Source organism: Stegodyphus dumicola, chromosome 1 (genome assembly GCF_044657685.1).
Source record: "Stegodyphus dumicola isolate Sdum_Otavi_A_Nest chromosome 1, ASM4465768v1".
NCBI classification, from domain to species: Eukaryota; Metazoa; Arthropoda; class Arachnida; order Araneae; family Eresidae; genus Stegodyphus; species Stegodyphus dumicola.
In genome coordinates, this window is record NC_140768.1 from 182523714 (window position 1) to 182551471 (window position 27758).

The 27758-nt window shown below is 35.5% G+C and overlaps 1 protein-coding gene across 1 annotated transcript in view; it reads left to right on the forward strand.

The window, feature by feature from the left end:
• The window catches only part of LOC118190975 (immunomodulatory peroxidase-like), a 119132-nt gene that overhangs the window by 63666 nt on the left and 27708 nt on the right, over positions 1 to 27758 (forward strand). The window contains exons 11-12 of the mRNA XM_085823552.1: positions 3543 to 3740; positions 17304 to 17440. Coding sequence (XP_085679678.1) covers positions 3543 to 3740; positions 17304 to 17440 — 335 coding nt within the window. The remainder of the gene's footprint in view (positions 1 to 3542; positions 3741 to 17303; positions 17441 to 27758) is intronic.

Sequence of the window (27758 nt, forward strand, 5' to 3'; positions counted from 1 at the left end):
TGGTAGTTTTAAGTAATTAGCGTAAATCCGTCCAACTTCCCCTGCTAGTTAGCTATTTTTCACTTTACTCTTCAGACATATGCCTGTTTTATCATTCCTCACTTTAATAACGTAACAATTCCGTTACTTCTCTTTTCAGAAACGTAATTGTATTTCAGAAGTTAAGTTATAATCCAGATCTCGCGTGTTATCCGTTGCATAGATAATTATTTTATCTGCATGTTTTCTTCAATTCGATATAATTTTTAGTTCCTCGATTTTGATAAGAAACGCTATGATAATAATTTTATTATAAATAATACCCACTTATAAATTTCTTTTGAAAAACAGATAGTTTTTCTTAGATCTAATATTAAAAAAAAAATCCTTACCAGCTTTTTGGAAAGTTTAGATGCACTTCTCCTGTATGTATTTCTTTCATTTACTTTAACGATAGTTAGGTTTTTATAGTATTTTTAGTATTTCATTGTGTCTTATAGTTTAAATGCCGAAAATTATTATGTTATTCATAATTAATTTGATAATTAGTTAATCACGTTTGGTTAGAGAAAATGTTTAGTTTTGTGCATATGAATCATGTGAAATCAGAGAAATTAAAAGTCAGAATTTAACGGGAACTCTGTCCTATAACAGTTGAAAGTGTGCTACTAGAGTGGGCATCGTGGAATAAATTCGCAAGGGAAAAACTTCTGAAGAGTTTCAATAAAATGTTTTCTATGACGCTGGTCTTTTGGAGGTCTTGGCAAAAAAAGAAATAGTTAATTATTACCATGATACGTTATTATTTCTTTCAGAATTATTGTCAGAAGTATATTGTAATTTATAAATTTGAAAAATTATAACTATATGCATCTTATTATTTCTACTAGTTTTCGTATTTTTAGGGATATCAACTTCTGATTTCAATTTTTTTACGTTCTTAGAGATTATTACAACCGACTACTAATGCAAATATTATTGCAGTTCTATTCTAGATACTGCTTCAATGGCAAAAATATAGTTAGGAACTGTAGTACACACGTACTTAAGATATGTCTAAAGGTTTTTAAGTTGGTATGATGTATCTACAATGGTTATCATAAATGAAGGAAAAATCACAAAAATCACGATTACTGAAAAAGTTACATGTGAATTTAATGAAACTTACCCACAATATACAGCACATAGTAAGGTATCAAATAACATAAAAAGAAACTACCAGACAAATATGGTAGTATAGAAATTAAAACATGTATAAAATGAACAAATCGAAGGTGTCAGTTTGCTGTACGAAAGGTACCTTCAATATGGTATATGATCGCCTCTAGAAGCAATACAGTACATATAGCGATGTGTGATGCTTTTAATTATGCGGTCTATCAGTTCCATAGGAAGCGATACATGCAAAGCAGTTGCAAGCGCGACAAGGGTTTGAGGGGGCAGATTGTGAGCAGCCAGACGTCTCCCTAAAGCATCCCAAACGTGCTCTATAGGATTCAAGTCCGGAGACCGAGCTGGCCACTCCATGCGCATAATTGTTTCCTGTTGAAGATAATCATCTACGATGCGAGCCCTGTGTGGTCTTGCGTTGTCGTCCTGTAACAGGAAAGCATCACCTATTACCCCGGCATATGGACGCACATAAACATCAAGGACGTCATCTCTATAAACATGAGCATTCACGGTTTCCCTTGGAAAAACATGTAGGTCTGTGCGTGCATCCAAAGAGATGCCACCCCAAACACAGGAACTGCCCCTTCCGTATGCATCACTTTCACGGATGTTTGACGGATGATAACGGATTCTAGGTTCTCTCCATGTCAAATAACGCCTACTATCGCTTTCTAGACTAAACCTGGACTCATCCTAAAGAGAACCGCCCTCCATTGATCAGGCGTCCAGTGGACATGTTGTCGTGCCCACTGAAAACGATCCCTCCTATGGCGTGACGTGAGCGGCTCACAAATGGCTGGTCGCCTCGCATACAGACCACCTTCGTGAAGCCTTCTACGCACAGTTGACGTTGACACGAACCTTCCGGTGGCTACAGCAAGGGAGGATCTAAGAAGAGTCGGAGTAGCGGTTCTATTCCTGTGTGCACATAATGTCAAATATCTGTCATCGGCGTTCATCGTAGCAGTTGGCCGTCCTTGGTTGAACCTCCTGGATGCCGAATCTGTGGTTTGAAATTGTCTCCAAAGTCTATGAACCACAGAAGGACTCACATTTAGCCATCTGGCCACTTCCTGCCTTTTCCTTCCTGCCTGGACTTTATCCTGCCTCTAGTCTCCCAATGCCTCTCCATCGCAGTTCTGCAGGCAAATGATATCTGGAGGTCATTGTACGAATTGACTATCTCAGATTTTCTGATGTCACTGTCACAGTGAAATATATCACTCAAACAAAACTTTTATGCTCCTCGCAGATGACGTATTAAGAAAGCAGCGCCACTAATTTGCATATCGCAGTTTTACTCAGCTACTCTTACTTGGCAACATATTCAAATTTTTCACGGTTTGTCTTATTTTTGAGGAAGCTATCGCTATTTTTGTGATTTTTCCTTAATTTAAGATAACCAGTGTAAATCTGAAGCATAGGTTGTTTTGCAAGTGGCGTATGCGCCCATCATACAATAATTCTGTATTACATAAAGGTATTCCAGTAGAAAATTTCTCTTATTAAAACTCAATTCAAGATTTGTTAATATAGGAAAGTTAGAAATAAACTGATCATTAAAACTTGTATTAAACCAGTTTCTGAAAATTATTACTAAATTGTATTTTGCTATAGTGGTTTGAAAATAAATTACCTGAATAATTAATGTAGGAAAGTTACATTAATTAATTCATGAATTACATGGATAATTAATACAGGAAAGTTAGAAATAAACTGATCAATAAAAAGTTATATTAAACCACTTTTTAAAATTTACTACTAAATTGTATTTTGACGTCACAAGAGACTTAATAAATTATATCAATAGGAAACTTAATACATTAGTCGACTCCTTCAATGGATAATTTATGGATACCCACAGTTAAAAAACACTTTAGCTGCTTTGGTAAAAACTTAAATGCTAACTCTGAAATCTTTTATTGACAGGTTCTACTGTAAATACATTGATGCCTGGTTTTGTTTCTATTACCTTTTCGAAACTGTAGAAAAGCTGAAGAAGTAAACTAAAATGAGATACGGATTGAAAGCCACATAAATTCTAAAACTGCTGTTTGGAATGCTTTTAAAAAAAGAAAATTGCCGTTTTGCCGAAAAACACATGATTTTAGAGAAACGAAATTAATTAATCCGAACGCGGTGGAGACTTTTCTCTTTCTCAGTATTCTGATGTTCAGTTTTGCTAAGGGTAATAAAATGCAACAAGTTTTATAGCAGACTAAATATTTAAAAATACTTTTGCTTCAAAAATTGCAATGGTCTTTAATGAAATTATTTTTTTTGTATTATAATTTTGTTTTGTAAAGAAACTTGTCAAAGTTGTGCATACTGTGTTTCCATATTGAAATACACGATTATATAAGTTGTGAACGATTTATTTTACTTTTTAGGTGATAAAAGATCCAATCAAAATGTCTTGTTGACTCTCATGCATGCACTGATGCTTCGGGAACATAATCGACTAGCTGATCAGCTGGCGAATCTGAATCCAGGATGGAGTGACGAGATTCTTTTCCGGGAAGCCAGAAGACTCTTCTCTGCAGTGATACAGCACATCACATACAGTGAATTTTTGCCTTTGCTTTTAGGTAGAAGTAACTGCTTTAAGTTTAAATTTCGTAAATTATTTAACATTAATATAGTTTTATAGTGGCCGGGCGCTTTATTTAATAGCCATTAGCCTTGCGCCACTACAAGGGCCGGAAGTGGTGGCCATTTTATAATGGAATGTTATGTCTAAAAGGTGACCAACGTTGCCTGCTATCAAGGGAAAGACAGTTACAAACATTGCCTTCTCCAGGTTTCGAACTTGGGCACATCGCTACGACAGTCAGGGTAACTAACCACTATACCGGTTGGGCGGCATTTAACATTAATATGCAAGGTTGCACTCTAAAAAATTGTTTGAAAGGTTTTCGTTTATTTAATTACGGCAAAGCTCGAGGGCTATTTGCCTAAGGGGGTGCCTTCGTGGAGGACCTTTTTAATGAAACTCGCCGTATACACATTGCACATGGAGAAAACCACGTAAACGCCCATGCAGCCAGCCCGTTTGCGGTATCCGAACCTTGGACCAAACTACCAATGTTCAATGTCTTTACCGCTCGGCCCGTTTGAAAGGTTAGTGGATTTAACTAAGGTGTCAATACAACTGAGTAGGCTTTAATACTATGATACCATAGGCAGAGAAATGAAAATTTTTACAAAGGTCCTCTAATGAAAAATTTCCATTTCGAAAATTACTTCTTAATCTACTTAAAAGTCATAGAAAATATCCGAAAATATACCATGATATCTTTAGCATGTATATATGTAAATGTTCTCGTAAAAATTCAGTTAGTAATAGCTTAAATGAATTTGATCTAACAAGATGAATGAATTTTGTTTAACTATTCTTGGACGTGGAAAACGCTTTTTATTGGGTTTCTTATGGGGACTTGGAAAAAATTAAAATTTTATATAAGCTTATTGTACAGTATTTTAATATTTATAGTGTCACTTAACCAGAATTTTCATGTTCTAAAAATCAACCTTATTTGACCCATTACGTAAGTAGAATCATCAGTCTACTGCCAACCATGCAAAAGATAGTTAGTAATGGAGTATTTCTGGAGCACCCTCTATTATGGTTAGTAACTAATACTTGGTTAATAACTATGGTTAGGAACTCATACTTTTAATAAATGCATTTCTAAATTTCGTTGTTTATTATATTGTTACGGATTTGGTAATTAAATAGCTAATGTTTGTTGAATTATAAATTCAATTGTTTTATTTTCCGTGCAGTGTAGCACGTGACGAATATTAAAGGAAATAAGCTAACCCGGAAAGTTAAAAATACAAGAACAGGTGCATTTAATAAATAAATAAATATCTCTTTTTGATTTCGACATATAGAAAGTCTTATCCGAAATCTCATAAAAAGTTCTGTCACATAATACACGTTTTTTCTCATTTTTAATTTCATTATTAATTTGTTATATTAAAAATATCTGATCTCTGAGATGGCATTATTTCATGATTTCGGACCTTTTTTTAGTGGTAAAGTATTTTTTTAGTGACTACTTATTAATGCATATTTTATGCGTTACTAATATCCTGCATTCATTATGAACTCGTACATTTACATATCTCGTATTACACAGATACGATTATTCTTTTGATCTGTAATGAAAAGTTCGGCTTCTTGAACTTCAACGACATTGAAAAATAAAGAAAAAGAAGACATTAAAAAATTAAATATCTGATCATGCTAGCTTAATACTTATCATTAAGTTATATTCATAATTCTTTTCAAATTTCTGGAAGTAAAAGTTAGTCCAGCTAACTCAGCTGCCTACCAATAGATGGCGCTGCATCACTTCTCCCAAAATTGACTTCTGAAGATTTAAGACAGTTCTTTTCTTATTTTCTTTTGAAACATTAGCTTGATGATCTAATTATGTATGTTAATGAGCTCCTGGTTTCAAAAATGAACACAACTTATCGCAGACTATTTAAAATTTAGATTACTGAAATTAAATTTATGATGACATTCTTCATAGATATTTTTGGAATGAGTTCGAATGTTGGCAGTAAATCTTTTTTGACAGATGATTTTAAAATTCCATATTTTTTAACGCATAAAAATGTACTATTTTATTCAAAATGCGTTCAAGTTATACTTCCTACAAACCTCTGGAAGTGATTTTTATTTTTTTTTAAAGTTCATGCTAAAAACTTTCAGAGTTTTTCAAAATATAAATTATGCTTTTATATTAAATTAATTATTTAATTAATGAAAATTTGATTTAAAACCCCTGACGATAAGTATTTATACAAAAGTTTTCTGCAATTTGAGTTTGATTTCCACAGTTTAAAATTTTCATCAAGCACTTTCCAAGCAGTCAACCTGGAATAAGCTAGCAGAGACTAAGTAACACGTCTAAGCAGCAGGAAGGCGGAGTAGAAAAAAGGGCTGCGCAATACTAGCAGCGATATTTGTAGAAAAAAGCTTCCTAATGAAGAATATGTATGCATACATGTAAGTTTCTTGCATTGTGGAACAACTACAACAACTAGCGTCATCGAATTTCTAACGCACAATAGTCCCCCACCCAAAACATGAGCACCTCGAAGCCCGAATTTTGAATTTAGATCCTGTTTATGATTTATTTTCTATTTTGTACATATTTAACGAATTTTTATTTAACAAACTTAGCAATTTTGCTATACTGTTCGAAATAAAACATTTCTATCTTTAGCGTGCCAGACTGTTGCTCTTCGTCAAAGTTTAAGATATTTATCTTTCAATTTTAATCCCTAAATTCCACTATATGAAAGCAACGTGTTGCCACAGCCTCAACTAAAATACTGGTCATCGCCACGCATTAACATATTGCTATTCAGTAAAGTATATAGTATTTAACTTTCCGATTGATCCTCGAAAGTTACTAGGTAACAAATAAACATGCATTTAAATAATGAGGTATCTAATTAAAACTATTAAGCATTTTTATGTAATGACACCGACTGGTCTCATTAAAATTATTATATACTTTTTCTTCTCTTATGATAACTTTTTTTACGAGGCTGGCCGCACCAGGGGCTACTTTTTAAAGAAATAATATAGCGAATGTAAAAGAATATGTGGCAACTTTTAATACTCTATCGAGATTACTAAATATAAGCTTTTTAAAAATTAATTTGTGATTTTGTTCTTGAATTTTATGTAGCATAAGTGCGAAAAAAGCGATGCCTAAAAATAAGGTTAAAAAGACAGAACAACTGTATTAACAGGAGTGAGTTCAAGAGCAGATTGGTAACCTGGGATGCTAAGAGAGAGCATAAAAAACCTTAACAAATCCTCTGGTGCGACATTAAAATCTGAGTCCTTTCAGATTTTCTTTCTTTCTTTCATTAACTTTTATTATTATTACTTTTACTGACAAGTGGAAGTGTAAAGTATGCTACACGAAAAAGAATAATAATAGCGCATAATTTAGTTTTTAGGTTTCGGCAACACAGTGTTCATACTATCATTTTAAGTTAAATCGTATTGCTCGTTCTTTGAGATGTGAAGTTCCACCAAAGTAGTATTTTAGTGATTCCAGTTGAACTTATTTTTCTCTGCTATTTGTTTTTAGTTTTAAAACCCTCATTCTGATTCACAGATTCACTGTTCGTTTGTATACCATCGTTATGCTGCAGAGACATTAGGTTATTTCGAAGCAGGAGAGATGAAAAATGAACAACGCCTTCGCCGGGACTCGAATAACGGTCTGTCGAATATGCGTCGAGCATGCTGACTACTACACTACGAAGGCGGGAGAAATACCTTATATAATCTCCCTTTTTAAAGAGCGAGTGGGGATTAGGGGGCCCCAGTCGCCAAATCTTGGGTGTGGAGAATCATCATCCACCACCTTTTTAGTTCGGGCGCCACTGTAGAGACATTAGGTTATTTCGAAACAGGAGAGATGAAAAATGAGCAACACCTTCGCCGGGACTCGAACAAGGGCCTCTCGATTACGCGTCGAGCGTGCTGACCGTTACTTTAAGAAGGCATGCTAAGAAGGCGGGAGAAATACCTTATAATGCATTTAATTAACTGCTTTGTTACATATTACGTAACATTTTAAATGTATTTTATTTACAAAATCAGCTTTCCTGCTCGATGTTATAGGAAGAAAAATAATAATTCCGGGCTTTTACGAAAGATTGTTGGAACAGTGTATTTCACAAATATATTGCAAATAAAAAATTGTGTGCTAAATGAAATAAAAAAAATCTTTCAAATTTTAGACAGCAATGTAAATATTTGATGTTTACTCCTAATGCCGTTTGTAATAGAGACAATTGTAGAGATTCCAATGCCAGTAATATTAAGTCGACTGCATACTCGTAAGCACTGAGCTTAAAATTGGAGACTTCGATGATGGTCTGCAAAAGGCTGAGATATCTTCTCTATTCGACAACAATCTAAGGAACGGGAGTTCATTATGAAAGTAACGATGTAACTGATTGTGTCATTAAGTGCAGCCTAATTTTTATGAAATATGAAATCTTCTCAATCATCTTGCAATGAAGGAAATATTAATTGTAAAATATCAAGTAAGACATACCCATAGTACCAATAGGTAAATACTTTACTTATTCTAAAACCCAAACTGGTTTCTGTTATGAACTCGACATTTTGAAAATGGATGTCGTGTCTGCTACACAATGTATCAAAGGAAAATTTGCACCCACGAAATAAAAAAAAATTTAAGTCGTTTTCTTTTGTTGCATGAAAATCAATAACATGTGTGTGTAAGAAATTTTATGTGGAAATATATTTTAATCGCCAAAGAGGGCGTAAATCTTTCATGATGTATATATACTTCTTGTTCTTGGATCTGGCATCCGCCAGTTGAATGTGTGTTAGACTTGAATAAACTTGGCAGTTTAGAAACCTGATTTGTAGTGTTCATGTATCTTGATGTTATGTGTGATTCGAATTAGTGTTTTTTGAACTAAGATATCTTGCAATTCTTGACAGTTAATATAATATTTTATACTTTTGGCGCCCAACAGTTGCGCACGAACAATTTTTTATTTAGAATGCGGTGGTTTTCGTGTTACTGAAAAATTATTCCTTTGCACTGAACGTGGCGGGATTAACGTTCGGAATACGTGTGAATGTGTTTCACCAGGAAAGTAAGTTACCAAATTTGAATTATACCATTTGAAGCCTGCACCAGGTAAGAGAATAAAAATTACTTTTGTTGTTATTATGGCAGACGATATTATTAAATTGAAATCTGCTAGAAAAGTCCTGAGGCAAGCTATTTCTAGAATAATAAATGTTGTAGAACCTGAAATTAAAAAAGACATTTTGGATAAGAATATGGTAGAATAAAATGTGTTTTTACTTACTTCTAAACAGTCTGCGTTAAAAGAAATTAATGAAAAAATATTGGATTGTTTTAAAGGGGATGAGTCTGAAATTGAGAAAGAATGTAATACTGTGTTAGAGTATGATGAAAAAATAAGTTTATGTATTTTTAGGGCTAAAAAGAAACTTAATTTAAATTCTCAGATAGTGAGCATTGAAAGTGCATCGCCTGGTAACCATACTGCTGCCGTAAAGGTCGAAAACAAAACTAACATTCGATTACCTGAAATTTCAATTCCTAAATATTATGGTGATCCTAGTTTATTTTTGGAATTTTATAATTCCTTTGAAAATGCTATTGGTAATAATAATGAGTTAACAAAGGCCGAGAATTTTACCTATCTTAAATCCTTACTTGCAGGACCTGCTTTAAGTGCAGTATCCGGGTTTGCACTATCTAATGAAAATTATGACGCTTCTATAAGTTTAATTAAAGAAAGATTTGGACGAACAGATTTGGTAATATCTTCGCACATGAATAAACTCTTGAATCCTGAACCGGTTAGAAGTTCGTCCAATGTGAAAGCACTAAGAACACTATACGATTCCTGCGAAATCAATATAAGAAGCTTAAATTCATTGGGTATTGTGTTGGAAGCTTACGGAACCTGTTATAGGACCTGTTATTTTAAAGCTTTTACCAGACGATATGAATCTGAAGTTTAATAGAAAAAGAAACTCTAAACAGCAATATAGCCTAACAGAACTTCTCGAATTCATTAGATTGGAAGTTGAGAGTCGGGAAGCTTCTAATTTAATAATAAACTCAAAGAAAAGAGACACAAATTACGGTGTTAAACAGAATAAAAATAATTACTTAAAAGGGGAAAGTGTTCCTACTGCTTCAGCGTTAGCCACAGTGACTAAACCGTATTGTTTCTATTGTAATCAAAATACACATGATGTAGGAAAATGTGAGAAACCAAATGAGCAAAAAAGAGCAATATTAAAATACCATGGACGTTGTTACAGATGTTTTAAGAGAGGTCATGTAGCTTCCAGATGTAAAATGAAACTTCAACCTTGTGAGTTGTGTAATGGTTTAAATCATAATAAGCTATTTTGTAAAAATATTCTTCCTAAATTGGAAGCAGTTTCAGATGTTAAACAGAAAGTAGTTACAGTATCAGATTCTAAGCAGAATGTAGTTGCATCTCTGTCGTTTAACTCTCAGACTGTTTCTGAAACTGCTGATAAAGGTGTATATTTACAAACATGAACTGTTAACGCTTCAGATACAGATAATACTAGAAGCCAAATAGTAAAAATCTTAATTGATGGTGGATCACAGAGGTCATTTATTAGATCTGATTTGGCTAAAGAACTAAAATTAAGGACTGTTGGAAGGACTGAAGGAAAGAAAGGTTATATATTTATTCATTTGGGTATAGCCAAGGTAGACTAATAGAATATAAGGTACTTACGTATTAACGCAACCAGGCCAAAATTCGCATAAATCGCCAAATTTGGCGACCCTACTTACGGCAACCCTAGGTGTGTGAAAATAGACGAAAGTTTATTTGTAAAAAGAAAAAATAACACTGGGCGTATAGTACCACAGCAATGGGTTTTCGGCGGAATTTGCCGAGAAAAGAAAGAGACTTTTTTGGTTACTGTACCTAACAGAAGCGCCGTTACCCTCATGGAAAAAATTTGCGAAAATATCAAGGAAGGAAGCATCATTTATTCGGATTGCTGGAAAGGATACAATACAAGTGAGTTCGAAAATGCTGGATTTCTGCATGGAACTGTTAATCACAAATATAACTTTGTGGATCCCAACACGGGCGTTCACACACAACATGTAGAGCGCATGTAGGGCGCAGCCAAATGGCGCAACAAAAAACAGAGAGGAACAGCCCGTCATCATCTTGACTCATAGCTTATCGAATTTATATGGCGCCAAGCTCAAGCTGTCAATGGTGAAGACGGTTTTCAATCAGTGCTAAAAGCAATAGCCAAAAGACTTCCGCCGAAAAAATAATTTTGCAACTTATTAAAATTCGAAACCGGAAGGGTTTAGTTGTTATTTTATATTTTAAAACAAAATAATATAAAAAATTGTATTAAAAATTATCTGTAATTAATAAATGTACATTTTCTTTCTATTCATACTTTTTTACTCAAACTTACAAATCGCGCCAACCTGGTTGCGATAATACGTAAGTACCGAATATAATGTTGTTCAAATTACCATGAAAAGTATGCATTTCCGTAATGACTCAATCACTATTGAAGCTCTTGTTACAGATACAATTTCTGGAGCGATCATAAAAATTCCCTCCAAAAACATTTTAGAAATATTAAAATCAGAAAATCTAAAATTAGCCGATAGTGGTGAAGCAGCTGAAATAAAAATATTGTTAGGATCTGATTCACGTTGGGAAGTGCAAACAGGCGAAAAGAAAAGAGTAACTAATAAATTATTTGCGGTGTCTTCTATATTTGGTTGGTCCTTAGTTGGATCTTTAGAAGGTGATCAGTCTAGTGCCTGTATTTTTACAACTGGTGCTTCTCATTACTTGAAGAAAGATAATAATTCAGTTAATGACTGTTTGCGAAGGTTTTGGACTCTGGACCATTTGGGATTAGAGGAGAACGAGAATCCTGACGATAAATCAGTCATTGAGAAATTTGAAAAAGAATCGCATTTTACTAATGGTAGATATGTAGCTCGTTTGTTATGGAAATCACATCATGAAACTTGGGTAATAATTTAGAAAATTGCAAGCGACGTCTAGTATCTTTGGTTAATAAACTAAAAAGTGATGAATGGCTTAGGGCGAATTATGATAGCATAATAAACGAACAGTTAAAAAATGAAATAATTGAAGAGTGCGAAATTGAAAGTTGTGATAGTAGTAAAATGTATTACATGCCACATTCTCCAGTTGTAAGAAACAATGTATCAAAAACTAAAGTCCGTATCGTGTTTGACGCATCTTCGAAGTGTAATGGGGTATCTCTGAACAATTGTTTGATGCCTGGCCCAAATTTGAATCCTTCTGTTTTGGACTTGATATTGCGGTTCAGACAATACAAACATGCGTTCTCAGCAGACATTGAAAAGGCCTTTCTCCAGATTGGAATCTCTGAAATTGATAGAGATGTATTACGGTTTTTATACTTTGATAATAATTACAATTTGAAACATTATAGAATGACTCACGTTCCTTTCGGTGTATCATGTAGCCCTTTCATTCTGGCATGCACTATAAAAAAGCATATAAAGAAAATAGAGTTAGAAAATCCAGATATTTTTAAGATGTTGAACTGTTCGATCTACGCAGATGATGTTTTTTAGGGTGCAGATTCTGTGGAACAGGGTTTTAAGTTATTGCGTGCTTAAAGATGCCGGAATGAATTTGCGTCAGTTTAATACAAATTCCGAGAAACTAAAGAAACTTTGGGATGATTGTGGAATAATTAAATCAGAAAATGAACTAAATAGTTCTTTAAAAGTATTAGGGCTTAACTGGTGTACGAGTAAAGATGTAATTTCCTTGAACATAGACAACTTGTGCGAAACATTAAATAGTTGTAGAAAAACCACAAAAAGAAATGTATTAAAGGTGGCTGCTACTATTTTCGATCCAGTAGGTTTCTTGGCGCCATTTGTATTACGTGCAAAATTGATAATGCAAAACCTTTGGCAGTTGGGTTTAGAATTTGACGATGAAGTTCCAACTGAATGTAAGCAGTTGTGGTCCGAGTGGAGCGGTGAAATTGAAAAGTTAAAGAAATTTTAAATTTCTCGAGAATATTTCCCCGGTAAATTGAATCAAAATAAGGATACTGAACTTCATTTATTTTGTGATGCATCTATTAAAGCGTATGGTTCAGTTGCATATTTTAGGTCAGTTGAAGAAGGACAGGTAGCATTTATTATGGCAAAATCTAGAATTGCGCCAATAAAACAAAAACTCACACTTCCAAGGTTAGAGTTGCTAGGAGCATTAACATCAGCAAGACTTGCTAAACATTTAAAAGAGCTGTTTTCAATTCATGAAGAAAATATTTATCTGTGGACTGACAGTATGATAGTGGTTCACTGGATTCATAGTGCTCCTGAACGATGGAAAATGTTTGTAAAAAATCGAGTATCTGAAATACAATCATTAACATGCCCAAATAACTGGAGACATTGTAATGGGAAGTCCAATCCAGCGGACATTTTATCTCGAGGATGTTCAGCCGAATATTTGTTGTCTTCAAGATTATGGCAGTCTGGGCCAGACTGGTTAGTTGAATCAGTGAGTGCTTGGTCTAGTAAATTTATTGTGACAACGGAGTTTTCTGATGCTGAATTAGAGCGCAAAAAGTGTATAAATGATACGACAATACTACCGTCTATTGCAGAAAAATCTAATTCTCTGTTGAATCTTGAAAATTATAGTAAATTAATTAGAGCTATTAGAGTGACTGCATGGATATTTAGGTTTATTCACAATCTGAAAAACAAAACATACAAGAAAACCCGATCCTTGATAGCAGAAGAACTTTTTGCCACAGAATTATATTTGATAAAAGAAGTTCAATATGAACATTTTTCTGATGAAATTAATAGTTTAAAGTCGGGACAGTTGATTTCAAAACACTCAAACATTTATGAACTAAATCCTTTTCTAAGTGAGGAAAGAGTTTTGTTAGTAGGAGGAAGACTACAAAAATCAACTTTAAGTTTTCATGAAAAGCATCCTATAATTATACCTTCAAAAACTCATTTTACAGATCTTCTGGTACGTGATGCACATGAACGAGTTCTTCATACAGGTGTAGCTAGTACTCTCATATTCCTCCGTGAAAAGTATTGGATAATTAGATCCAGACAAAATGTGAAACGTGTTATAAGAAACTATGTACTGTGTCAGCGTTATAACTCCTGACCAATGCGAGTCATAGCATCATTACCTCCATCTAGAATTGAAAAAGCAAACCCTTTTGATGTTATAGGACTAGATTATGCAGGTCCACCTTTTCGTGAAAATGAAGATACGAAGTATTATATCCTATTATTTACCTGCGCAGTAACTAGAGGCATTCATCATGAACTAACAAAAGATCTCACAACTAAATCTTTCCTACTTGCTTTTCGTCGATTCATATCAAGAAGAGGGTTGTGCTCTCTAATATACTCAGATAACGCGCGTACATTCAAGGCAGCTGATGCAGAGCTCAAAAAGATGTGGCAGGTATTAAGCCATCCCGATGTAAAGAATTATTATGCAGCAAAGGGATTCAATGGAGGTATATCATTGAAAGAGGTGCCTGGTGGGCCGGATTTTACGAGAGACTTGTGCGATCCGTCAAAACAATATTAAGAAAAATTCTTGGTAGAACATCACTGCTACCTGAAGAATTGGAAACTGTACTGACTGAAATTGAAGCGGTGATAAATCGTCGACCCTTGACTTACGTCCAAGATAATGAGCCAAGTTATGTCACCTGTTCATTTTCTGCTAGGGCAGAAACTTGCTAATTTGCATCCTGTCAAATACACTCATGAAGTGTGCAGTACTAAAGAAATTCTTTTAAAACTGCATCTATATCGTGAAAAATTGTTAAATAACTTTTGGAAAATCTTTTATAAAGATTATTTGTTGAATCTGAAATCTGCAAATTGTGTGAACAATCACCGTGCAAAACACGACTTAAGTGTGAACGATATCGTGATTTAACAGGATGAACATTTACCACGTAACATGTGGAGATTAGGAAAGGTTCTCAAAATATTTACCGGTAAAGATGGACTAATTCGCAGTTGTGAAATAAAGACTGAAAAAGGCATTATAAAGAGACCTTTACAATTATTAGTTAAGTTAGAATGCTAAGAGTATTAATATTGTATGATAGTATATTTCTTACTGAAAATGTAATAGTAATGCTACTAATGTTGTATCTATTTTATTTAATTGCTATTTAAAGTACTGTATATTTAATATTTAAAGAAATGTATATATTAGAAAATTTTAAGGTTGTAGAAATGTATAAGTGTATTTAAAAATTTTAATTTAATTCTGAAAAAAAAAAAAGACAGGTTTCTTTTAATAATTCTAGTATTTTAGTTGAATTATGATAATCTTGATTTTGAAATCATTTGTTTAATATTATCTTGAGTCATATAAATTCTTGATTTAAATCCTGATGCTTGAATAGGAATGCTATGACAATAATTCTTGATGAAATTTACTTGATATTCTTGAAACATATGGTAAGTTTTACATGTTCTTGATATTTCTGTGACATTTCTTGATTACAAAAACTTGAATTTGTATTGAAATGCATAATGATTCTTTAAAATAATTCTTGAAAATGTTGATGTAACACTGATAATCTTGATTGTTCTGAACTACAGTTCAGCCGGGCCCAGTGTGTAAGAAATTTTATGTGGAAATATATTTTAATCGCCAAAGAGGGCGTAAATCTTTCATGATGTATATATACTTCTTGTTCTTGGATCTGGCATCCGCCAGTTGAATGTGTGTTAGACTTGAATAAACTTGGCAGTTTAGAAACCTGATTTGTAGTGTTCATGTATCTTGATGTTATGTGTGATTCGAATTAGTGTTTTTTGAACTAAGATATCTTGCAATTCTTGACAATTAATATAATATTTTATAGTGTGAGCTCAACTTAAAAACTATTAGATTTCGAACCCCAATGAATCATTTCTAATAATCCTATTAAACAGGTAATGGGAACAATAAGAAAGAATAAAACACTATGACAGTTCGTCAGTTTCCTGGAAGATCGGTTACCGAAAATACTGCACGTTTTCGATCGCTTTTCGCACGGGAAACAAGATTTTGCCAAAAAGGTTTCCCTTATCAATTTTGTTGAAGCTATTCGAATAGCGTAAATTCTGTGATGCTTGAAAGCATCGCTTCATAATAGTGACGTGTCATAAATGTGTCGGCATCTTTACGTAAGTCGGCCTGCATTCGAAAAGATAAACATTTTCACAAGAATGCTTGGCATAAACGTGCCTGCACCCTTATGGAGATTAGTTTATAAAACATTCTTCGCAAAGCAGCGGGCATCTTTATACTGGGGCAGCACTATGAAAATGAGGTTTAACTTCCTACTCTGTGAGTAGGGATATTAGGTTATTTCGAAGCAGGAGACATGAAAAATGTGCAATGACCTCGCCAGGATTCGAGCCAGTGACCTCTAAATAGGCGCCGAGTGTGGTGACCATTACGCCACAAAGGCATGCTAAGAAGGTGGGAAAAATACCTTAATAACCGAAATGAAAATTCTACTTGCATAGCAGCATCCTGGCATGAAGGTTCCCTCACCTTTATGAATGTTGCTCTTTAAAATTCGAACCCGGAACTTTGAAACCCGGAACTGATTCGAAACCCGGAGCATTCGAAACCGATTTGCTCCTCTTTTTTAGGCCTAAAAATTTCCATTTATGCAAATTTATATTAAGATACAATGCGTCTATTTTTTATTGTATGCTAATATGCTTAATATTAGAATTATTGTTAATCTATTCATTAAAAACATTGGCTAGAGTGTATTATGGTGAGGCAGATTTTCGTTGAAGATCTTTATAAAATGAGCATTAAGCAATAAAAATATGACTTTAGATACAGATGAGCGATAAAATTAGCACTCGATGAAAGATAAAATGAATAATATAATGAATTTCTTTAGTTTTATTTATCTGCTTTATTCTTTATATTTATGTGACATATTTCCAACTAAACAGAAAAGAAATGTTTTAAAAATACTGTCTCCTTCGAAATGCATAAATCTTTTGCTTAATGAAAGCAAATGTAAGGTTGAGTTTTTTATTTATTTTAAATAAATGTAGTACAAAAGTATATCCATAAAACAGCAATAAGATTCCTTAACGTGAAGGCTCATGAAGAACCATCTTGGACAAACCAATCAATTAGAATAAACTCATCGTATTTTATGATTAAGTTGAAATTACCAGGAGCTTACTGGCTTCGGATAGGGCAGCTAATAAACTCACACGTTCATGAAGAGAAGCTCTGGATTCGAGTCCCAGCGCAGAATGAACTCCTTGGAATGTTATATTCTTATTTATTAGGAATCGTGCCTAAAAATTTATCAATTACTGTCTGACATGAATATAATATATATTTTTTTCTTTTTTTATGGTCTGAAAATTGAATTATCATTAGTGGATGTTTAAAACTGCTCACGTGTAGAAAATCAATCGAAAATAATTTATAAATATGTATATATTTCTTTTATCCAGGGAATCGTGTGATGTCTTCTTATGGATTATCGCCTAAACTCTCTGGTTACAGTTTTGATTACGATCCGGATCTCAATCCAGCCATCATCAACTCGTTTGCTGCTGCTACTAACAGATTTGGTCATACGATAGTTCAAGTAGGTTACGTATTCATGTATCTTTGATTTAATTATCATAATTTAACCGCATGTCTTAATCAGATGTGCCAGCTTTCCCGACTTTCGAACAAATGTCAGCCGATTTACAATTTACTTCTCCTGACCTTCTGTTATGCATAAAAATTTCTCATTATTTTTATATAATTTGAACTAATATTTCGTATTTGCACTTCAGCACGTAATATCTAGGATCTGAAATCTCTTGGTTTCTGTAGAATACATATGAGAGAAAAACCAAGGCCTATTTAATTACTGAAAAATATGGCGCGCCACTGATGTTTTTAAAAGCGTCATGTTTCAGTTCTCCGATGAATCGCTACAAATCTGGTGTATATTAGCAACGAACACAAAGCCAGATCTAGGCTGTTCTTTGCATTTCTCTCGCCGCTAAACAGTGTGTGTTCCAGAAATGCTTCCAGAAATGAATTAAGAGTTTTAAACCTTCTGCCTTAGTTATGTTTGTAAAAGAAATAAAATACATATATTTTTCAAAAATCGGATTCGTCCCCATGTACGTTTTCCGATTTTGTTCGGGGGAACGATCGACGTTTTTAAACATGTTCATTACTAAATGTTTTTCTTTCAGTACATTTTTGTCATTAAATAATTGTTTTTGTCCTGAGGAAAATTCTGATTTCTTAAATAAATCTGACACGTTTGTTTATGGTAGGCTGGAATTTCCAAGTAACTTTGTTATGTATTTATTTGAAATCATTTTGTGTTGAATTGGGTAGAAAGATATAAATACGCAATTTTTATTCTTCAGCTCTGTTTCTTTAATTCTGAGGATCTTAGGCTAGATACTTACCATTATTTATATTTCATTGTAATGAAACTTAAAAGCATGGATTTGAACCAATAACTGCGTATATAAATAACAATAACTAAAGAATTTATTAGTATTTGTATCATGGCGGAAGAATACTGCTAAAGCCAGGTATTTGTTTTTACTTCCATGAACTTTTATTAACATTGAGCATTATTTTTGTTGAAATGTATGCATGATATATGGACAGTTATTGTCACTTTACAAACTCAAAAATGAAACAGCAATAAATACTTAATAATATCCAGCCGGTTCAGAAGTATGTTTTTACCTTTTATGAACATTGACCTATAAAGGAAATATGTAAGTTCAATAACCAAAGCCCAAACTATGGGCTGTAAGCTGCATTATTAGTCATTTGCCTATATTTTTTCTCTCATTTTTCTTGCGCATGAGGTAATTCTTGTATGAAATTTGTTTATGCACTCAGTCGAACTTCTGGGAATTTTGAAACAGCTTTCATATTATGTTTGTTTTTCTCAATAGTTATTTGCATCAGCAGTTTTGTTATTTTGAGCCAAATCATTATTCAAATTGAATATGACATCTAGAGTTTTTTAAATTATATTTCAATTTTAGGATATAAACACACGCACACAGCAGACATAGTGAAAAATGCACACACATATATACCCCTGGCTGACAGTACATATTTTTCACTATTTTGAGAAGGGAGATTAGATTTTGTAAAAAATGTTAGTATAGTATTTTAAACTTGTTCGCTAGAGTAGTCAGAAAGGTCGAAAAGATCAGAACTCCTTAATTATTCTTGCTTAATGTTTTAATTAAGTCTAATTTAAGGATTAAACAATGCATAATTAATTTTTGGTTTGTCTTTCGTGTTTACAAAATTTTTTCAAAAATATATTGATACGATTGATTCAGGATAAGTTTGACTAATTCTTTGATTTATTCGCTAAAAGTTTTCTGTTACAATAGGTTTTTCAACTTCCAAGGTAATGTAATATTTTTCTAGTAAAAATGTTTTTATTTTGTCAAATTAATAAACCTTTTAGTCTAAGCTGCTTAAGCGCTTGAGTTCGTTATTTTATGTTCTAATTATAATTTAATAGGTGTTAATATATATACGATGACTGCGCTGAGAAACGATTGGCGACCTCAAAACTGGGTATTCTAGATTTTGTGTTCTTCCCACAAGTTCATCTGTTTTCCAAATTCGAAATCTTTCCACGTTATATAACTACCTAAAATTAACCAATCACAGCTTAGTTATACTTTATGCACCTACCTCGTATAAATAGCGTATAATATACCTCGTAAATATACTAACTGCATATTCTCTCTCTTTTTCGCCACTTCGCCTGCCTGCTGACAGCGTGTCGCTCAGCCTCTGTAGCTATTCGTCATTATTTAAGATGTAATTAGATACCTAAAATTATGGGGTTTTAGATCTAAAATTATGGGGCTTCGTCTCATTTACGAATTTATCGAAAAGAAAGATTAAAAAGTATGATTGTTGAAAGCAAAGTTTATCAATAGAAATTTTTAAGGATGAATACTTTATTCAACTTCTTGAAATTAAAATTCATTTTTATAGCACTGCCATAATGAATTAACAAATGAATCAATTAGATTAAATGAATTCAATGATGAAATATCTGCAATACGATTACAGCTGTCGAAGACTATTGAATATTCTTAAATACCTAATTAATTTGTATACTTCTTAACAAGGATAAAGTGGAAAACATTTCATAACTTAAAACTGTTTAGCTTAATTAAACTTTTACATACTGTGTGATCCCCTCATCATCTTTGATTAGAGCCAATTGATTTAACTCTGTTATATACTACTAGAAAGCCCGGCGTTCTAGATATTATAAATTGCAATTAAAATGATTTGTGCAAAGGTGACTGCTAATTTAAACTGAATTACCCAGGGCAGGCGGCAAGGTAAGAAAATGCCAACACGCTTAAGCGTTTGGCCCTGAGACTTATGGATGGTCATAGGAAAGGCAAGTTTTATAGGAAATTGTCTACGTCTCAACTGAAACGGCAACCCTGTGCCGTGGCAACTTCACCCCATTGGCTAGTACAGTTACGCAAGCAACCAATAAACTATCGCCGGCAAACAGGCACTTAAGCCGCATATTGTTGCGTGCGTACGGGTTCGTTATGAAATGAATGCACAAGTCCGAGGAAAAATGAACAAAAATTTATTATTATCACAACAAAAATGCTTAAATTTTCTCAAATTATCATGCAGTATTACAATATCTCACGGTAGTTATCTTTTAACTACTCAAATATCCAATAGAACGTAATTCAAAACAGCTAAAGAACGCTAATCCGCGAATTCGCTACAATCAACAAGAGCAGTTTTCTAAACAACAACAAACTAAGCAACTACTACAAACTGAGATGTTTTCCTCCTTTTATAAGATTTTAAAATCACGCGCTAGAATTTTCCAGCACTTTCTTGAAATCAAAAAGAGATATTTATTTATTTAACGCACGCGCTCTTGTATTTTTAATTTTTCCGGCTTAGCTTTCTTTTAATATTCGTCACGCGCTGCACTGCGCGAGAAATAAAACCATTTAATTTATAATTGAACTAACATTAGCTTTTTAAATACCAAATTCGTAACACTGCCCCCTTCCCAAAGACTGCACGTCCCGGGCAGTACAATCCCTGGACAGGAAGCTAAACTTACAACTGTGGCATAAATGCAACTGAGGCATAAACATTACATTACAATATCAAACAATATAAACAATAAATGCAATAACTAACTTAAACAAATCAAATGCTATCAAATACTAAATACAAAACAAATACTAAATACAAATCAAATACTAAATGCAAATCAAATACTAAATACAAATCAAATACTAAATGCAAATCAAATACTAAATACAAATCAAATCAAATACACATTTATAAACAAAAAGGACCATGGTCTGATACTATTTATAATTATTTACATTACGTACTATGGCCATAGTAATAAGCTAACCTGTCGTAATGAACGACTTTAGGTTTAGAGTTCGAAGACTTACGAATCCGAACCACGACGTCATTCAGCCTGTTAGGACTGTGTACGGCCCATCCCAAGGTGACTGTAATTTCGGACAAAGTCCTTTCCGTCGAGTCGGATTCCACAACCACACCTTGTCTCCATCGTGGAATTGATGTTCAGTAGCTCTTGTGTCGTAGCGGGTCTTCATCTTCTCCGTCGCCAAGTTGACTCGCTCTCGTGCAAAATTGTGCATCACTTCAAACCGGGCCTGGAGATCTTGAATATATTCCTCAGACGATGAAGGAGCATCCGGAGGGCGGCCAAACAATAGATCACAAGGCAGACGAAGGTCACGACCGAAGAGCATCTGTGATGGAGAATAGCCGGTAGTCTCGTGGACAGCACTGCGGTAAGCCAGTAAAAACAGCGATAATTTCTTGTCCCAGTCCTGCTGGTTTCTGGAAACCACTAATGAGAGGTTATTAAGGATGGTTCGATTGAACCTCTCTACCATGCCGTCCGACTGGGGATGTAATGGCGTCGTTTGGGTCTTGTCAATGCCGAGTAGTTTGCATAGTTCTTTGATTACTACCGAGGTAAAATTCCTTCCCTGATCGGAATGTAACTAAAGAGGCACTCCGAACCTGGAAATCCTGTGCTGTATCATCACCTCAGCTACTGTAACAGCCTCTTGATCAGGAATAGGATACGCTTCAGGCCACTTGGTGAAGTAATCAACGACAACGAGTATGTATTTGTTGCCATCAGCAGTTCGTGGCAGAGGTCCCAGGATGTCAAAGGCGATACGTTCAAAAGGCGCCCCTACGTTGTAACTTTGCAGGTTGCCTCGGCTGCGTCTCTTCGGTCCTTTCCGACCTGCACAGGCATCGCAAGATCGGCACAACTTTTGCACGTCATCCTTTGCATTATTCCAGTAAAAGCGCTCACGAACTCTCTGTAAGGTCTTCATTATTCCAAAGTGACCTCCCGTAGGGCTGTTATGTAGTTCTTTAAGGACATCAGGAATGCGGGATCTTGGAAGTATCAGCTGCCATCGGAACGTCTTCCCATCATCCGATTCGAATTTCCGGTATAAGACGCCGTTTCGAATGTGAAGTGAATCCCAGTGTGCCCAATATTGTTTGGTTGTAGGACTACACATAGAAATGTCCTGCCAGGTAGGTTTTCTGTTTGACGACTCCATTAAATCAATTATGGGTTTAATGTCGCGGTCTTCCAGCTGGTGTTTCCTGACTTCATCATCACTCCACGGTTCTCGATCAGCCGATGTTGATGCTGTAACTTGTCTTGCGACCGGAGTCAGCAGCTCGTATTTCGCTTCCACCCTGGAACAATATCGGCAGTTTTCTTGGCAAGGTCTTCTAGACAGGGCGTCGGCGTTTCCGTGTGATGATCCCTTACGATGACGGATAGTGATGTCATATTCTTGGAGTCTCTGTATCCACCTGGCTATTTGACCCTCAGGATTTTTGAAATTTAAAAGCCAGGCCAATGAGGCATGGTCCGTGCGGAGGAGGAATTTTCTCCCGTATAGATAATGATGGAAATGTTCTACAGCTTTGACTATGGCGAGCAACTCTTTCCTTGTGACACAGTAATTCCTCTCCGGCTTAGACAGGCACTTGCTCCAGTAAGCTACTACACGTTCTTGGCCGTCTATTTCTTGGGACAAAACAGCACCGACACTTTCATTGCTCGCGTCGGTGTCGAGAATAAATGGTCTGTCGAGCTGAGGATACGTCAGGATTGGAGCAGATGTTAAAGCCTCCTTTAAGTTGTTAAATGCATCCTCGCATTCTTTTGTCCACAAGAACTTTTGGTTGCTCTCTGTCAGCTTGTGAAGGGGTCTTGCGATGGAAGAAAAGTCCTTCACGAATCTCCTATAGTAGGTGCAAAGCCCTAGGAAGCTTCTCAGCTGATGGACATTTTCGGGACGTTTCCAGGATTTAACTGCTGATACCTTTTCAGGATCCGTGCGCACACCTTCTGCAGAGATGACATGTCCCAGGTAAGTCACTTCCTTTCGGAACAATTTGCATTTAGGAGGACTCAGCTTCAGATTGGCCTCTTTCAGTTTCTGAAGCACCTTTCTAAGATTTTCTAGATGCTCTTCAAAACTCTTTCCGACGATGATGATATCGTCCAGGTATATCAGACAGGCTTCGTAAGAAAGGCCTTTCAAAACAGTCTCCATAAGACGTTCGAATGTTGCCGGCGCATTACACAGTCCAAAGGGCATCACTTTGAACTGCCAAAGTCCTTGTCCCGTAGTAAATGCCGTCTTTTCTCGGTCATCAGGATGGATTTCTACCTGCCAATACCCACTCTTTAAATCAAGTGTTGAGAACCACTTGCTTCCAGAAAGAGTGTCTAGAATGTCATCAATTCTAGGAAGAGGGTAACTGTCTTTCTTCGTAACCTCATTCAACCGGCGATAGTCAACGCAAAATATTGTTGAGCCGTCTTTCTTTCTGACGAGAACGATGGGAGATGCCCATGGACTCGCTGAAGGCTCGATGACATCGCCTTCTTCCATATCTTTTAACAGTGTTCGCACCTCTTCCTGTTTAGCAAACGGTAGACGTCTTGGATGTTGCTTGATCGGGGGATGATCGCCAGTATCTATTCTATGTTGTGTCAAACTAGTTCGACCCACGCCAGAAGACGAGCGGGAGAAAACAACTTGAAGATCTTTAATGACGCGATCGGCAGCATTTTTCTCTTTATCGTTTAATTGTGCATTCTGCAATAACTCCGATGTAATGCTCTCTGAGGACACGGATTCTGGGATGTTACTCTTTTTTTCAACGCTGGTTACTGGAGTACATGTTGCAACCACTTCACCTTTCTTAATAACTCTCGACTTTTCAGTTACATTGGCGACTCTCACCGGGATAACCGTTCTGGATAGGTCGACGAGTGTTGAGGCTACTAATACTCCTTTTGGGATATTACAGTTATTGGGATATTATATGATGCCGTAGCGGAAATTTCTATTTTCGGCTATGGATCCAGGAAGTAAAATTTCTGTTCTTGCCGGTATTGTAATATAGTCTTGTGCTATGATTTTATGGACAGATTTAACTTCTTCATCATTAACGAGAAATAACGCTATGTCCTCAGATGTAGAATGCAATTCGTTATTTTTAAAATCCAAGGAAAAATTGTATTTCCTTAGAAAGTCCAATCCGAGTATGCAAGAATCAGTGATCTCTGCTACATATGCCGTGTGATGGTAAGCGGCACTTCCAAATGTGATGTTAACATTTACTTTTCCGTCGATGTCGATCTTCTCACCGGACACAGTCTGGAGGGTAACGCAGGGCGGCGTCCAGATAAGTTTGTTTCCTAGTTGTTGAGCCAAATCTTTTCGGATGATGGTGACGTTGGCTCCTGTATCTATAGTCATATTGCACGGAACTCCATTAATATGTCCTATTATGAAAAGTCCATTACTGCCGCCTCTCACTGCAGAAATCTGAAGCGCTTTAAACGGGGGCTTTTCATTATCTGGCAACCTCCGCCCCGCGAGATGGCCACTAATTAGTTTCCCTGCTGCTTGTTAGAAGCGGTCTTAACATCAGTACCCTGGGGTGTTTTGCAGTTTCGTCGTATGTGTCCTTCAGCACCGCAGTTCCAGCACTTAACGGTCGGTTTCTTCTCACCAATATTCCGTCTCAAGGCGTTCAGTTGTCTAGTTAAATCGTCAAGTCGAGCGGTGACTTGATCCCCTGGCTCTTGGACTTGAGCAGCTCTGACTGGGTGGCGGTCTCGACGAGTGGCTTGCTGGGCTGCCTCAAATTTCATGGCGTACACTAGAGCACTTTTTAAATCTTTTACATCCGCCATTCGTAGAGCTTTCTGTATTTCGGTATCTCGGATGCCGTCGATAAAGTATTGCAAGGACAGGATTTCCCTTGTTTCTGTCGGGCATTCCGAAAAGGCGAGATGGGACAGCCTTTCAACATCCGCGGCGAGCTCCTGAAGTGTTTCGGTAGGCTTCTGTTGACGAGATTTTAATTGGAGCCTGCTGTAGTCTTTTAAACACTTCTCCCCAAAGCGCAACTCCAAGGCGCCGGACAGAGCTTCGAAATCTAACCTTTTGTTTTCGGGAAGAGTCTGAAGGATATCCGCTGCGTCGGCTCTTAGAGAAGCGGCGAGATGACAGGCCTTAGCTTGGGAATCCCATCCATTCGCATCCGCCACGATAGAAAATTGTGTCTTATACACCTGCCAGGAGGTCTTCCCATCATATGTGGATAGCTTCAGAGGTGGACGAGCAGGCATTGGTAAGAATTTAAAATCATCACTCCTGCTCCCTGCCAACGCTACGAATTTCTTTAAAGTATCCATTTCTTTGGCAACTGCAGAAACTCTCTCATCAATTTGTTGTTCGATTTGGTGTTGAACGGCACAAACTCTTCCTTCAATTCGTTCCTCCACAGCAGAAACTCTCCCTTCTATATGTTCTTTTACAGAAGAAACTCTTTCTTCTATTTCTTCTTTCACCGAAGAAACTCTTTCTTCAATATGTCCAACTTTATTTTCAACTGCGTCAATTCTGCCTTCCATAGCTTCAAATTTATTTTCTATTATGCAAGTAATTTCTCTTTTCATATCTTCTTGACCAGCTTGAACGGCTTTCATTTCGTCCTTAACGGATTCCTGGCCCAATTTCATTTCTTCCTTAACGGATTCCTGGCCCAATTTCATTTCTTCCTTAACGGATTCATGGCCCAATTTCATTTCTTCCTTAACGGATTCCTGGCACAATTTCATTTCTGCTTTAACGGATCTAATCTCTGCTTTAACAGAGTCTTTCATCTCTTCTTTAAATGATGCTTGGCCAGCTTCCATCTTTTCTTGGAATGCAGCAAAAGCACTAATGAGCTGTCTCAATTGTTCTTCCATCGCTCTTGTTATTGGCATTCGAATCCCACTTCTGACACCCAAAATTGTTGCGTGCGTACGGGTTCGTTATGAAATGAATGCACAAGTCCGAGGAAAAATTTATTATTATCACAACAAAAGTGCTTAAATTTTCTCAAATTATCATGCAGTATTACAATATCTCACAGTAGTTATCTTTTACCTACTCAAATATCCAATAGAACGTAATTCAAAACAGCTAAAGAACGCTAATCCGCGAATTCGCTACAATCAACAAGAGCAGTTTTCTAAACAACAACAAACTAAGCAACTACTACAAACTGAGATGTTTTCCTCCTTTTATAAGATTTTAAAATCACGCGCTAGAATTTTCCAGCACTTTCTTGAAATCAAAAAGAGATATTTATTTATTTAACGCACGCGCTCTTGTATTTTTAATTTTTCCGGCTTAGCTTTCTTTTAATATTCGTCACGCGCTGCACTGCGCGAGAAATAAAACCATTTAATTTATAATTGAACTAACATTAGCTTTTTAAATACCAAATTCGTAACAATATATATATGGGGTGAAGTAACATCATCTCCTCAAACGGCTGGCTCCCGGGCTTGGATTCCACAGGTCGGTGGCACGCCATTTTGACAATTCGCGTCTTCTTGGGACTTTACTTAGCCGAGATATTAATTAACCCTTTGACGGTTATGGAAATGAGCAGTTTCCGTTTACTTAATTCGCGCAGCATTAGGAGTAAACAGTAGTCGAAAGTGGCAGCTGTTTTCCCCCGCCGTTCTTCCGAAAATGTCACCTTTCTCTGGCGATGCCGTAGATAGCTCGCCTTGCGCGTTTTAAAAATTTCATAAAGTATTTGTAGTACATAAATAACAGTTTTTACGTACTTTAAAATAATTATTAAACAGTAAATTATAAATGATTATAACCAATTATATAAATAATAATAGTTAATTATAAATATAAGACAAATATTAAATTGAAAGGACTAAATAAATACAACTAATGTAAAACTTTATGAAGCACAGTATAAATACAGTAATTACCTAAAAATCTTTTTGTGTGTGATATACTTTAAAACATGGAATTGCACATAATGGGGCATTACAGTCTTTGCAATACGTACGTGTTTCACGGCGAATTCTTTTTCCATTAGCATCATTTTTGCTGCAACATACCACACATCGTCTGTAGGTTCTTTCTAATAGAGAATTTCAGAAATATTTGTCACGCAAGCTTTCATGCCTACATCACCAGTAAAACTAAATCGGCTAGGAGCGTGAGAACTTGAATCAATTATACACCACTGTCGAACACTCGAAAAATCTTCCTCATCGTTTGAATCGTCTTCTGAACTTGAAATACTGTGAACAAAGTCTTCATCAGATTCAAAACTTGATAAGCTTTCTGTATCACAATCATAATCATCATCATACCTATCTAACTTTCGCTTTTGAGCCATTTTACTGTACAAACACCCTAAAAACCGCGTCAAAATACGTATAAAATGAACAAGGTCAAAAAAAAAAAAAAAAAAAAAATTCCAACTTCATTATGCAAAGAAATTCATGG